We start from the raw sequence: 12440 nt of genomic DNA, 5'->3' as shown, positions 1-12440 counted from the left end.
TGTATTCCTGGGTGCCCAGGGAACAAGGAATGAATGAATAAGTGCCAGTGGGTCTGGTGTAGAGTTGGGTTTTTGTCTTAGCAGCAATGTGCAGGGTAAAGAGCTGGGCTTTGGGGTTGGGGAGACCTGAGCTTCAATCTGGCCTCTGCCACTGCGAAGCTTTGTAACCCTGGCCAAGTTACAATGCTTCTCTAATCCTCCAGTTTCCTTTCCTGTAAAATGGGTAGATGCTCTAATTTGGTGTACCTTTCTCACGAGAAATGAGGTGGCAGGAGGGACAGAACCACAGGGTGGAGGTGATCAAATGTCCCAAGATGAGGATGGAGTGAGAGGCAGAGCAGGGACAGGTCTCTTGGGGTCTGGCCCATTCTGTCCCCCAGTGGCCATGTGCGTGGCCCTCTTTGGGCCTCAGCGGGTGTGCAGGTTGCCTTCAGTCACAGCCGTGACTGTGTGTGATGGCGCTGACCAGAGCCCCGGGCTTCCTCCCAGTCCAGCTCTCGGAGCTCCTACTACGGGCCGTGGGGCCGCAGCGGGGCCTGGGCCAGCCGTCGCTCCAGCTGGAACAGCCTCAAGCACAAGCAACCGTCGGCGGAGCATGAGTCCCTGCTCTCCTCTGAGCGTGGAGGCGCCCGGGGCTGCGAGGGCACCCGGGACGAGGGCCCACTACGGACCGCGCCCCTGCATGCCCCGCATGCCCACCACGTGCATCATGGTCCCCACCCGGCGCATCGTCACCGCCACCACCGCCGAACGCTGTCCCTCGACACCAGAGATTCGGTGGACCTGGCTGAGCTGGTGCCCGCCGTGGGCACCCACTCCCGGGCGGCCTGGAGGGCGGCGGGCCTGGCCCCCGGGCACGAGGACTGCAATGGCAGGATGCCCAGCATCGCCAAGGACGTCTTCACCAAGATGGATGACCGCCGGGATCGCGGGGAGGACGAGGAGGAGATCGACTACGTGAGTGCGCGGGGCTCTGGGGCAGCCGAAGGGACCAGGAGGTGGAGAGCGGGCATAGAACAGGGAGGGGCCGAGGGGCGGGGCTTGAGTGGGGCCCCACCTAAGTGGGCGTGGTGAGAGGACTTCAGGTGCGTGAGCAGGGGGCGGGGCCTGGACTGCCCACCTCTGAGTGGGCCTACCCCTAGCACAGAAGCCCTCCTGGCCTACCCTGGGTGGGTCGAGGATTCTGGTCTTGCTAGGAGAGTTCGGAGGTCATCCAGTGGCCACACTCTGCTAGATGGCCAGGATGGGTGGAGGTGAGCAGCTCTGGGCAGCGCTGACCTGCCTGACCCCGCAGCCTTCTCTTGCCAGACTCTGTGCTTCCGAGTCCGCAAGATGATTGACGTCTACAAGCCTGACTGGTGTGAAGTCCGTGAGGACTGGTCCGTCTACCTCTTCTCCCCCGAGAACAGGTGGGCAGGGCCAGGCTTGGGATGCCGTTAGTGTAGGGGTTTGACGTGTCTGGGAGGGAGAGATTTCTGCCAAGCCAAGCAGGACCATTGAGGGGGCATCACTTATACCTCAGAGCCTGCAGGGGAGTGAGGGGTTCGGGTGGGGGCTTTTCTGAGCATCTTCTCTACCCTAAGCCATTCCTGTGCTGGGCACCAGGTTGGATAAATCTTCTGAGAACCTAGAGTTCTTCCCTCTGGAGGGAGCATCAAAGGGCTTCCTGGAGGAGGTGGCCTTTGTTCTGGGCTTTGGAAGCAGACAGCATTCTGCAGATGAAGAAGGAGGTGTGAGAAGGTGGAGGCTGTCCAGGTGGAGAGAGTAGCCTGAGGAAAGGCCTGGGGGCAAGAGCTGAGGGTATCTGGCCGTGTGTGCCCATGCGGCTGAGGACAAGGCTCAGGGACATGGGCTGGTGTTTGGAAAGCTTTGAGTGTTGAGGCTAGGTGGGCGCCCTTCATCCTGGGGTGCTAGGAGCTTGCAGTGTGGTCAGGTGGCATCCTGAGAAGATGTGAAATCGCCACCTGTGATGTGTCCAGAAGAGAAGGGTCAGCTTTCCAGGACACCCTGGTCCCCATGTGTGCCGGGGCCTTCTGCCTTCCTTCCAGCCAGGGTGAGGGACGAACCGACACTCACGTGGTCCCCTGCCCACCCTGCCCAGGTTCCGGGTCCTGTGTCAGACCATCATTGCCCATAAGCTCTTTGACTATGTCGTCCTGGCCTTCATCTTCCTCAACTGCATCACCATCGCCCTGGAGCGGCCCCAGATTGAGGCCGGCAGCACCGTGAGTGGCTGGGCCCTTCAGGCGGTGCAGGGGACAAGCCAGAGGGACAGACTGCCAGGGCCTGCTGTGGGACAGCATGCCGGGCTGGGGGGAGGGGGTTGGAGAGCTCTATGAGGCCGGATGCCATGGAGGGAGGTGTGGCCGGAAGCATGCCTCTGGAGGGGGGGCCGCCTCCATGGACTGTGAAGTGGCAGCCTCTCCTGGGTGCCCCTTGGCTGAAGGCAGAGGGTGACAGTTCTGGGAGGCCCCTGGACCCACGGCCTCTCCCGGCTCTTTCAGGAACGCATCTTCCTCACTGTGTCCAACTACATCTTCACAGCTATCTTCGTGGGCGAGATGACACTGAAGGTACTGGCTTCACTGAAGGGAGGGACCTCTCCTTCCCCCTGCCCGGGGCCCCAGGCTCTGGTCCAGCCTCCGTCAGCTGGTCATCCACTTGCCCCTCAGCAGCATTCCACAGGGGGCCTTGGAGGCCCATCCCCACTTGGTGCCAGCCACTGGGTTGGGCTCCTGGGGCGGAGGAAGGAGGGGGGGGGTGGAGGAAGGAGGAGGGGGGCGAGGTCAGCTTCATGTCTGCCGGGAGGGCGCTCACAACGCATTTCCAGTGTCATGGAGGTACCTGCTGGAGGCGTGGGGCACAGGAGAGGGTTCCGTGTAGGATGCTTCTGGGAGTGCTTGGCTTCCAATGGGGGTTAGCCAGATATGCAGGGAGAAGGGAACCGGGCAGTCGTGGGCCTGTGCTTCAGGGAGTGGCCCCTTGGGTAAGGGGACACCTGTAGCCTGCCTTCAGAGGGGTGGCAGTGGACGCATCCACTCCCGCCCACCTGCTCCCTGGACACCTACCTGACCCCACCCATCGCCCCGCCCCCAGGTGGTCTCGCTGGGCCTGTACTTCGGGGAGCAGGCGTACCTGCGCAGCAGCTGGAACGTACTGGACGGCTTCCTCGTCTTCGTGTCAATCATTGACATTGTGGTGTCCGTGGCCTCGGCTGGGGGAGCCAAGATCCTGGGCGTCCTCCGGGTCCTGCGGCTCCTGCGCACCCTACGACCCCTGCGGTGAGGACCCCGCCCCCGCGGATTGGGATCCCTGCACTGCCGGAGGGATCTCCCAGGGTCTAAGTGGACCCCTCACTTTCCCCCTCTGCACCCACGTGGTCCTCTGTAGCATGTGCAGGGCACCATCTGAACCCCGGGCTGTGGGCCCTACTCCTGGGGGCGGGGTCTGCAGCAGGTGCTGGAAGGAGGGGGCTGAAGGTGGTCCCCAGGGCTGCTACCCAATCTCTGTGTGTCCTTGGGGGGCTCACTGCCATCTCTGGGCCTCTAGTATCTAGAGGAGGGGGCAGCACGTATCCCAAGGGATTGGGGTGAAAGCACCCTGCCTTGCTGTGCATATAATCTGTGGCCTGGGGGCCTCTGCTCTGGTGACTCGGGCCCAGTAGGGGCTGTCCCAGGCCTGGCTGATGGCTCATGGTATCCTTGGCCCCTCCCTGCCTGCAGTGTCATCAGCCGGGCACCTGGCCTGAAGCTGGTGGTGGAGACGCTCATCTCCTCCCTAAAGCCCATCGGCAACATCGTCCTCATCTGCTGCGCCTTCTTCATCATCTTCGGCATCCTGGGGGTGCAGGTGAGGGGCCCCAGGCTGGGCTGGCAGTAGGCTGGGCTCTATAGTTGAGTAAGAGGCTCCATGTTCCTGCCCAGCTCTCGGGACCTTGTGGCAGATGCCCTGATGCAGGGAGCTCCCATCCCAGGCAGGGAGGCAGACAGGCCCCCAAGGGCTGAGCGCAGAGCAGGTGGGGTACATGGGATCACAGGGGGCCAAGGGAGGCAGGAACACAGGGCTGGGGACAATGGGGAAGGAGGTGGCCTTTTCACCGGGCCTTGAAAGACAAGTGGTTTGGGCAGGTCACAGTAGGGGCAATGAATGTCAGGGGCAGACGGGCACATGGGGAGGCAGGGACAAGCAGAGCACTGGTGGAGAGAGCCCTGGAGCTACGACTGGCATGGAGAGGTGAGCTGGACCAAGGAGGGCGAGATCTGGAAGGGCAGCTTGGCTTCACTGGGGTGGGCACCATGGAGAGCCTCTGACCCAGGCAGGGCCCTGAGCTGACTCAGATTTTGGTTTGGAGCCCAGTCTGGGAGTAGGATGGAGCCTCAGGGCTGGGCGGGGATGAGGGGTTGCAGACCATAGACTGTACTGGGGGGTGGCCAGAATGACCTGGGCCATCTGTGGTCCGAGTGCCACTGAGACCCTGTTTCCTGAGGGTTTGAGCCCTGTTCGAGGCCCCCAGGCTCCCCGCCTGGTCCTGTGTTCTAGGCTGTAGCTTTGGAGGAGTCCCGTGCACAGGTGTCCTTTGGGGTCGCTGAGAGATCACAGCGTGGCTGCCTGGGCAGGAAGGGCTTCGTGCAGACAGTGGATCTGCCTCTTCTAGGCAGCTGACATGGACAGGGCTTGGGTCCCTAAGAGGGTCCCCTTGCTTCTTTCTCTCTCTCCCTTGGGGAAGTACAGGCAACTTTCTTGTGTGAAGTCCCTGCCCGAATCCTCAGTGTACGTACTGGGGTCTGATCTCTGGGGTCTGTGGAAGAGCTGGAAATCAGACCAGGCTGTGAACTTTGGCTCTGCTGCTTCCTGAACCTGAAATGACTTTGGGAAATTAACCTAACATCACTGGGTCTCAGTTTTCTCACCTGTGAGATGGGATGAGCGTAGCCCTGCCTCATACTGGAGGACTTGGAGAGCGGGTAGGGTAGAGTGGATTGGCTCAGGCATGCACAGAGGACGTGCCCCTGGAAGGGCAGGTCCTTTTTCTGATTTGCACCCCAATTGTACCCCATCCACCACCATCCCCTGGGAGCACTGGCTAGATGGTCACTAGCCCTGTGTCCCTACCCCCAGCTCTTCAAGGGCAAGTTCTACCACTGTCTGGGTGTAGACACCCGCAACATCACCAACCGCTCCGACTGCGTGGCTGCCAACTACCGCTGGGTCCATCAGAAGTACAACTTCGACAATCTGGGCCAGGTGAGCACCCCCTCCTGGTCTTGACCTGCCCCACCCCAGATGGGTGGGGGTGGCAGCTCTTCGGTGCCAACAGCCCTCTTCAGTGCCAACAGGACTACAGACCAGGCTTCAGTCCTTCCCTGCCAGGGCTTCTGCTTTTCAAGCCTTGATTTTTTCTGTAGAATGGGTAGGGGTAGAACTCCCTTCACAGGTAGTGTGAGGCTTAGGGACCCTGAATACAGAGTGTCTGGCAGGTGCTTGGCATTTAGTAAGTGCCTTAGTGGACATTGGTTCCTGGTCCCCTTCCCCGCCCAGCCCTTTCCCATTCTGGAAAATCTGCTTAATGGCAGGCTGATGACCTTAGGCCCCTGAGTAGGTCTCTACAGAACCACGTGGGAGGTTCCAGCATGGCCTGGAGCCTTAGGTCCCTTCCTGGACCTCTTGGCAGCTGTGTGCCCTCACCCAGTTCTGTCCCTCTCTGTGCTTCAGTGTCTTCATCTGTAAATGGGACCAGTGATAGCAGGTCTGTGATTCCAAGGTCCCCAGTCTCTCTGCAGTTCAGTCCTCTGTGATCTAAGGGCTCACAGGGACATTTGCCTCTTGAGCTGTAAGGGCTTCGTGTGCCTCCCTAGTTGAGAGGGCTCCCTTTTTGTCCCCTGTCCTGCTCCTGGGCCTGAGCCCTTTCCAGGCAGCCCTCAGCACCATTCCCTCTGGGAAGCAAAGAGGAAGGGTCTGAGGCCTGGATGGATAGGACGGAGGGACCGGTACAGGGCAGGAGACCTCTCCCGTGGATGCTTTGGCCTGCTGTCCATATAGAAGCCTTGGCTGCCTATCCCCTGGGGATCACCTCTGTTTCTAATATCATTAGCAAGGGTAAATATTGCCATTTACAGACAAAGAAGCTGGGGCCCAGAGACATGAAGGAACCTGCCCCAAGACACACAGCCAGTGAGTGGCAGAACTTGAGCTGGTCCTGGCTTCTCTCGAGAGCTCCTGTTTCAGGTGCTAGAGGCAGGGCCCCTCGTGTTTTCAGGAAGCTTCCAGTTTAAAGTCTCCGCTGATCCTCCCAGCCAATGTGGCAGGCAGGCCCTGAAGGGTTAGCACCCTTCTGTGGGTGAGGGGAAAAGATGTCATGAATTTTTTGCCTGGTTAATTTCAGAGCTGAGGCTGGAGCCCAGGACTCCCAGTCCAGTGCTCGTTCTCCTGCAGCAGTGCCTGCAGGGCACATGGCAGGCACGCGGTGTGTTCTCAGAAAAGGTCTGTCGGTCAAGGACACAGCTTTGCCCTGACTCGGGGAAGGCCTCTCTGTCCCTCAGAGGGGGCAGATGCAGCCTGAGATGCCCGTGCCGTCTCCCCACCCCCTTCCTCCCGTGTTTCCAGGCCCTCATGTCCCTCTTCGTGCTGGCCTCCAAGGATGGCTGGGTGAACATTATGTACAATGGACTGGATGCCGTCGCAGTGGACCAGCAGGTGGGCATGGCCCGGCTGGGTCTGCCGGGCAGCAGGGGAGGGACATGGTGTCTTTGGGGCCCCCGGGGTCTGAAGCTGGCGTCTCCCCCTGTCAGCCGTACCCGCCCCTCCCTGTCCTGGCCTGCGCCCTTCCGTCAGGGCTGTGTTCTGGCTGGTGTAAGTCCGTGCTCCGATTGCTTCTGCAAGCCTGCTCTCTGCAGGGAGAGCGCTGTGAGCTGGCTCTGTCCAGAGGGCTGCAGAGCCTGTGGATGGAGAAACGAGAGTAAGAGGAGGCCCAGGGCTGGGCCAGCTGCGAGGACAGCAGGTGCATGCCTGGGCAGGACAGTGACAGGCTCAGGGAGTCATGAGGCCAGGGCTGGGGGTAGGAGGTGGAAGGAGAGTGGCAGGAGGCAGGTGGAGGAGGTAAGCAGGGCAGAAAGGGCAGGAAGGCCTAGGTGCACAGCTGGGGCTGGAGCAGAGGGCAGTGGGCATCAGTGAAGGGGTAACAGTGAGGTGAGCTTGTGGGAGCCTCCTGGGCCTGCCGGGTAAGGATGGATTTGGGAATGGGAGGGTGGAAGGGGTCAGCGAGGAGGCTAGGTCTGAGCCCTCACCCCCAAGATCCCTCTGAGAGCAGGGGTCCCCTCAGGGGCTAGGTGGGGGCCTTAGGCAAGACACATGGCTGATCAGGGTCAGCAGTGTCCTGGCTACGAAAGTCATCGGGAGAAGGAGCAGGGAGATGCTCTAGGTCATGCCAGGACCCACTCAGTGAGGGCATCGGAGCTGGGGATGCCCCTAGGCCTGTAGGCCCCTTCGGGCTCTTGGCTTCACCCTGGATGGCTCTGGAGTGGACATAGAGGTGGAGGTTGGGGATATGGAGGAATGAGAACACGTGGTGACATCACCTTCCACTTCTTTGTCTGTACACTCTTCCTGCCTGCCACCCCCACTAACACACACATGGACACACACAGATGCAAACACACACACACCCCCCATCAGGGCTGTAATCACTCCTCTGCTGGCTGCTTTGTTTCCTGGTTTGTTTCTAGATGAATGAATAAATGAATGAATGGTTGGATGAATAGATGGATGATGAGCACATGGATGAATAAGTGGATGGGTGGGTAAATGGATGAATGAGTGGGTGATGGATGGGTAAATGGATGAATGAGTGGGTGATGGATGGGTAAATGGATGAATGAGTGGATGGATGGGTAAATGATGAATGAGTGGATGGATGGGTAAATGGATGAATGAATGGATGGATGGGTAAATGGATGAATGAGTGGGTGATGGATGGGTAAATGGATGAATGAGTGGATGAATGAATAGGTCAGCGGGTGGATGAATAGATGGTGGGTAGAGAAAGAAGACAGAGGGCAGGGAGGGGGGCACTGTCTTTGCTGAGCACCATCCTTGTGCCAGGCAGGGTGGGCACTTCCTACCTCCACCTTCAAATCTCCCAGTTGCCCAGGAGGCTGTTACCAGTGCCCGCCCTGCACGGAGGCTCGTCGAGGGAGGGCACCCCCCGCAGTGGGCCCCATGGTGCCTGGCCAGCCTCCCTCAGCCCCTTCTGGTCCCCGCAGCCCGTGCCCAACCACAACCCCTGGATGCTGCTCTACTTCATCTCCTTCCTGCTCATCGTCAGCTTCTTCGTGCTCAACATGTTCGTGGGCGTCGTGGTGGAGAACTTCCACAAGTGCCGGCAGCACCAGGAGGCCGAGGAGGCACGGCGGCGCGAGGAGAAGCGGCTGCGGCGGCTGGAAAAGAAGCGCCGGAGTGAGTGGGTGACCTGTGGGGGAGGGGGACGGCCCCCTGGCCCCAGGGCTCCTCTGCCTGCTGCTCTGAGGAGGCCCGGGCCTGACCCCAGCCACTGGGCCTCTGGACCCAGAGGGAACAGAGGTCTCTGTGCCCCTGGCCTTGCCCTTCCCCAGCATCTGCCTGACCTGACCTCTGTCATCAGTGTCCATCCAGAGTCTGATGGTGACCCCACTGCCTGCCCAAATGAGGCCCGGCAGCTCAGTCCAGGAAGAGAGCAGACAGAGACAGAGCCCGGATGCCCAGCCCTGAGCTGTGGGACCCCTATCCTGCCCCCAGCAGGCCCAGAGCCCCTGAATGGGCACACTTGGGGTGGATGAGGACAATCAGGACAAAGAGGACAATCCCTCTCTGCCACCCTGCCTCACGTGCTAACCCCTTTCCCTCGAGGTGCCCTGGCTGGGTGGGGTGGACCTAGCTGACTCTCAGGGCCTGGGGTGGACCTGATCTCTCCCCGTCACCTCCTCCCTCCCATCTGCCTCTCCCTCTGTGTGCTCTGCCCCAACCTCTGCTCCAACCCTCTGTGGTCTGTGCCACCCACCCTGCATCCCTGCAGAGGCCCAGCGGCTGCCCTACTACGCTACCTACTGTCCCACGAGGCTGCTCATCCACTCCATGTGCACCAGCCACTACCTGGACATCTTCATCACCTTCATCATCTGCCTCAATGTGGTCACCATGTCCCTGGAGCACTACAACCAGCCCACGGTGAGCCCTGGCCTGGCCCCTGGCCCGAGGTCATGTGGTGGGGTCGGGTCCTCAGTGGGACCCCACCCCAGGGATGGGCGGGCCAGGGTCTGAGCAGGTCCTGCACGGGGTCCTATGCTTAAGAAGCTCAGGGCCTGGTAGGATGGATGAGTGAGAGGAGAGGTCACTCCTTTCCAGGGCAAGGTCCTGGTGCGTGGGGTGGGATGGGGTGGGAGTGGGGTGGGGGATGACATTTGGGTCCAGCCTTGAACATGGGTGACAGTAGCCGTGGTGTGTTCACGGAGACTCTTTGCAGGACACACTACAGATATTAACTCTCCAATCCTTGCAGCAACCTTAATGTGTGTGTGTGGTGGGCTTTCTCCAGATTTTGTAGATAAAGAAACCGAGGCTCAGAGACATAAAACACACTGCCCTAGTCATTCAGCCAGTGAGTGGAGGTGGGACTAGAACTTTGGTTTGCCACCTGGCTCCACTGCTACTGGGCATATGGAGCCTGGCAGAGGGGCAGGGCCTCTGAGGGCAAAAACTGGGGTAGGAGAGGTGACCAGTCCCCAGCTGGTTGCAGGCAGTGTTCATGAGGGACATGAGGGGTGTGTTATGTAGGGGCGAGTCTCTGGGAAGACTTACTGGACTGGGGGAAGAGGGGAGAGCAGGGCCTCCAGATGAGGAATTGGTGCGTTATTTTAAATGGTAGGAGTGAAATACAATGAGTGCAGGCAGCCATTGATGGGATGCGGCCGTAATGGTAGAACTTTTAAATTAACATGAAGAAATGGAATAAGTTCATATTAACCAAGTATTTATTCTGTCTGATCTTGGACTATTACCTCATTTAATTCTGAGGTGGGTGCTATTATCATCCAATTCATAGACTGGAAAACTAAGTCCTGGAGAGGTCAAGTGACTTGCCAAGGCTTCAAACAAGGAATAAGTGCTGAGTCTGAATTCACATCGATTAATAAGTGGCCTGGTTCTTAACCACTACCTTAACCATTACCCCATATTGCCTCCACTGAGTGGCGATTGGACCAGACCAGCAGAAATAAAGAAAAGGAAACAGCAATCTAAAATAAATAGTGCACATTAAGTAAGGTGGGAAGAGTAAAAGCAGATATGTACATCACTGCATTAAGTGTGAATGGAGTAAATTCTCCCTTTACAAGGCAGAGATTCTTCTGACTGGAGTAAAGGTGGTGGACAGGTCATGGGGCCTGGATCATGCTTCTTTTTGTTGCTCCTGCAGTCTCTGGAGACAGCCCTCAAGTACTGCAACTACATGTTCACCACTGTCTTTGTGCTGGAGGCTGTGCTGAAGCTGGTGGCATTTGGTCTGAGACGCTTCTTCAAGGACCGGTGAGCAAAACTGGGCTGGGCTGAGGCAGCGGAGAGTGCACTGCAGGAGAGAGAAGCAGTCCTGACCCCCGGGGAAGCTATCCTGACCCCAGGGGTAGCTTGGAGCAGCTGGAGGAGGGGAACCAGTGAGAGTCCGAGGACTGATGGCCATTGACCCCAGGTGCTGCCTTCAGCCCTGATGGGTGCCGGGCATTCTGCTGAACCCCTCTCATGGGTCCTCCATACCCCACAGGTAGAGCAGGGCGTACCTCATGCAAGTCCTTCTTTTCAGAGGGAACAAGTGGAGCTCAGAGAGGTTGATGGACTAGCCCAAGGCCACACAGAGGGAGCAGCTGGCTCAAGATTCAGACCTAGGAGTCAGAACCCATTCCTCCTCAGATGTTCCTTTAGCCTGGTCAGCCTCTTGCTTGAGGGATAGAGGCTGTGGTGGGGTTGGGGTTGGGGGGCAGCAAGGGAGCTGGAACCACTGGGATCTGGAGGGGCTATTAGGGATCCCCAAGGGCCATGGCAGGAGGGTGGAGGGCTGGGAAACTCCTCCCAGCTGGAGTGTGTCTAAACTCAAGTGCTTCTCGCCCTGCATCTCACTCCCGCCCTCCTCTGCTCGGCTGCACAGGTGGAACCAACTGGACCTGGCCATCGTGCTGCTGTCGGTCATGGGCATCACGCTGGAGGAGATTGAGATCAACGCGGCGCTGCCCATCAACCCCACTATCATCCGAATTATGCGGGTCCTGCGCATCGCCCGGGGTGAGGGTCGGGTGGGGCAGGATGGGCCGCCTGCTGAGCGGGTGGAATAGGAGCCCGTCCCTGACACACACTCGACGTCCCCATGCTGTGTGCCCACACTTGCCCTCGTCCTGGCAGCTCTGTACTGCAGCTGGACATGCCCCCTCCATATAACACCCTGCCCAGTGTGGTCCAGTCTCAGGTGGGGTTGAAAGGACCCCAGTGCAGCCAAGAAGACACTGGGTCCTCACCAGCCTTTCTCCAGCTCTGGCTGGGACACCCTGTCCTTGAAACCCTCTTTCTTCTCCCAGAAGCCTCCCTTTCGCCCCAAGGCTGTCCTCATACGTGTTTCAAAACACCTCCTGCCTCTGGCCTCACCCTTCTACCTGCCCCGCCCGGTGCCCCCAGATTCCGAGGTGGTGAGGGATCCGGTGGAGAAACTCAGCAGTCACCCTGGGGCCTCTCCAGCCAGAGAGGAAGGGAGAGACCCAGGGGCCCTCACGCGCTGGACATTGTGGCCTCATCACGGTGAATTACGTGCCCACTCACACACTTGATATCCCACTGCTCCCTTATGCCTGCCCTCCTTCTCTTGGGCTTTTTTACACCGACACCCACCCTGGGGGGACGTGTTTTTGTGCACCACGCCCATTCATCTGCACCCAGGGGATTGTAGTGCGGCATCTCGTTCACGCTCCTCCACTTTCTCGCTCTACTGCATTCACACGCACACACACGCACAGGCCTGTCCCCGCTGGTCTGGGCTGAGTGGGCCGGGTTGGGTGTTGCCCACAGTGCTGAAGCTCTTGAAGATGGCCACGGGAATGCGGGCCCTGCTGGACACCGTGGTGCAAGCTCTACCCCAGGTAAGAGCCGCCTCTCCCCCAACCTGGCCATCATCGGTGTCACGCTGGGCCCCCTGGGGGGCGCGGGCTGTGACTTCCCTTCTCTCCAGATCTGCCAGGAGCCGAGCCGAGGCAGAGTCCTGCCTCCAGAGAAGCAATTGTGAGCTCAGGGCGTGAGAGATGGGCGGGTTCCCATCTACTTCTTCCTTCTTTTCTTGGCTGAGCACTTGGTCCCTCTCCCCACCCCTCCCCCACCTGCCTGCTCTGTACCCCGCCCTTGAGCTGGCCACTGAGGACCCAGATTCTGCCCTCGGG

At 59.5% G+C, this 12440-nt stretch overlaps 1 protein-coding gene across 1 annotated transcript in view; it reads left to right on the top strand.

The window, feature by feature from the left end:
• Positions 1-12440, top strand: part of CACNA1I (calcium voltage-gated channel subunit alpha1 I) — a 109771-nt gene that overhangs the window by 85214 nt on the left and 12117 nt on the right. The window contains exons 16-28 of the mRNA XM_055570410.1: positions 490-957; positions 1309-1409; positions 2102-2225; positions 2505-2573; positions 3097-3281; positions 3723-3849; positions 5119-5244; positions 6604-6693; positions 8259-8451; positions 9047-9198; positions 10445-10554; positions 11168-11301; positions 12076-12146. Of these exons, the coding sequence (XP_055426385.1) occupies positions 490-957; positions 1309-1409; positions 2102-2225; positions 2505-2573; positions 3097-3281; positions 3723-3849; positions 5119-5244; positions 6604-6693; positions 8259-8451; positions 9047-9198; positions 10445-10554; positions 11168-11301; positions 12076-12146 (1950 nt within the window). The remainder of the gene's footprint in view (positions 1-489; positions 958-1308; positions 1410-2101; positions 2226-2504; positions 2574-3096; positions 3282-3722; positions 3850-5118; positions 5245-6603; positions 6694-8258; positions 8452-9046; positions 9199-10444; positions 10555-11167; positions 11302-12075; positions 12147-12440) is intronic.

This window comes from Bubalus kerabau, chromosome 1, assembly GCF_029407905.1.
Source record: "Bubalus kerabau isolate K-KA32 ecotype Philippines breed swamp buffalo chromosome 1, PCC_UOA_SB_1v2, whole genome shotgun sequence".
NCBI lineage: Eukaryota > Metazoa > Chordata > Mammalia > Artiodactyla > Bovidae > Bubalus > Bubalus kerabau.
The sequence above is the reverse complement of the archived record's forward strand: the minus strand, read 5'-3'. Positions and strand labels throughout refer to the sequence as shown.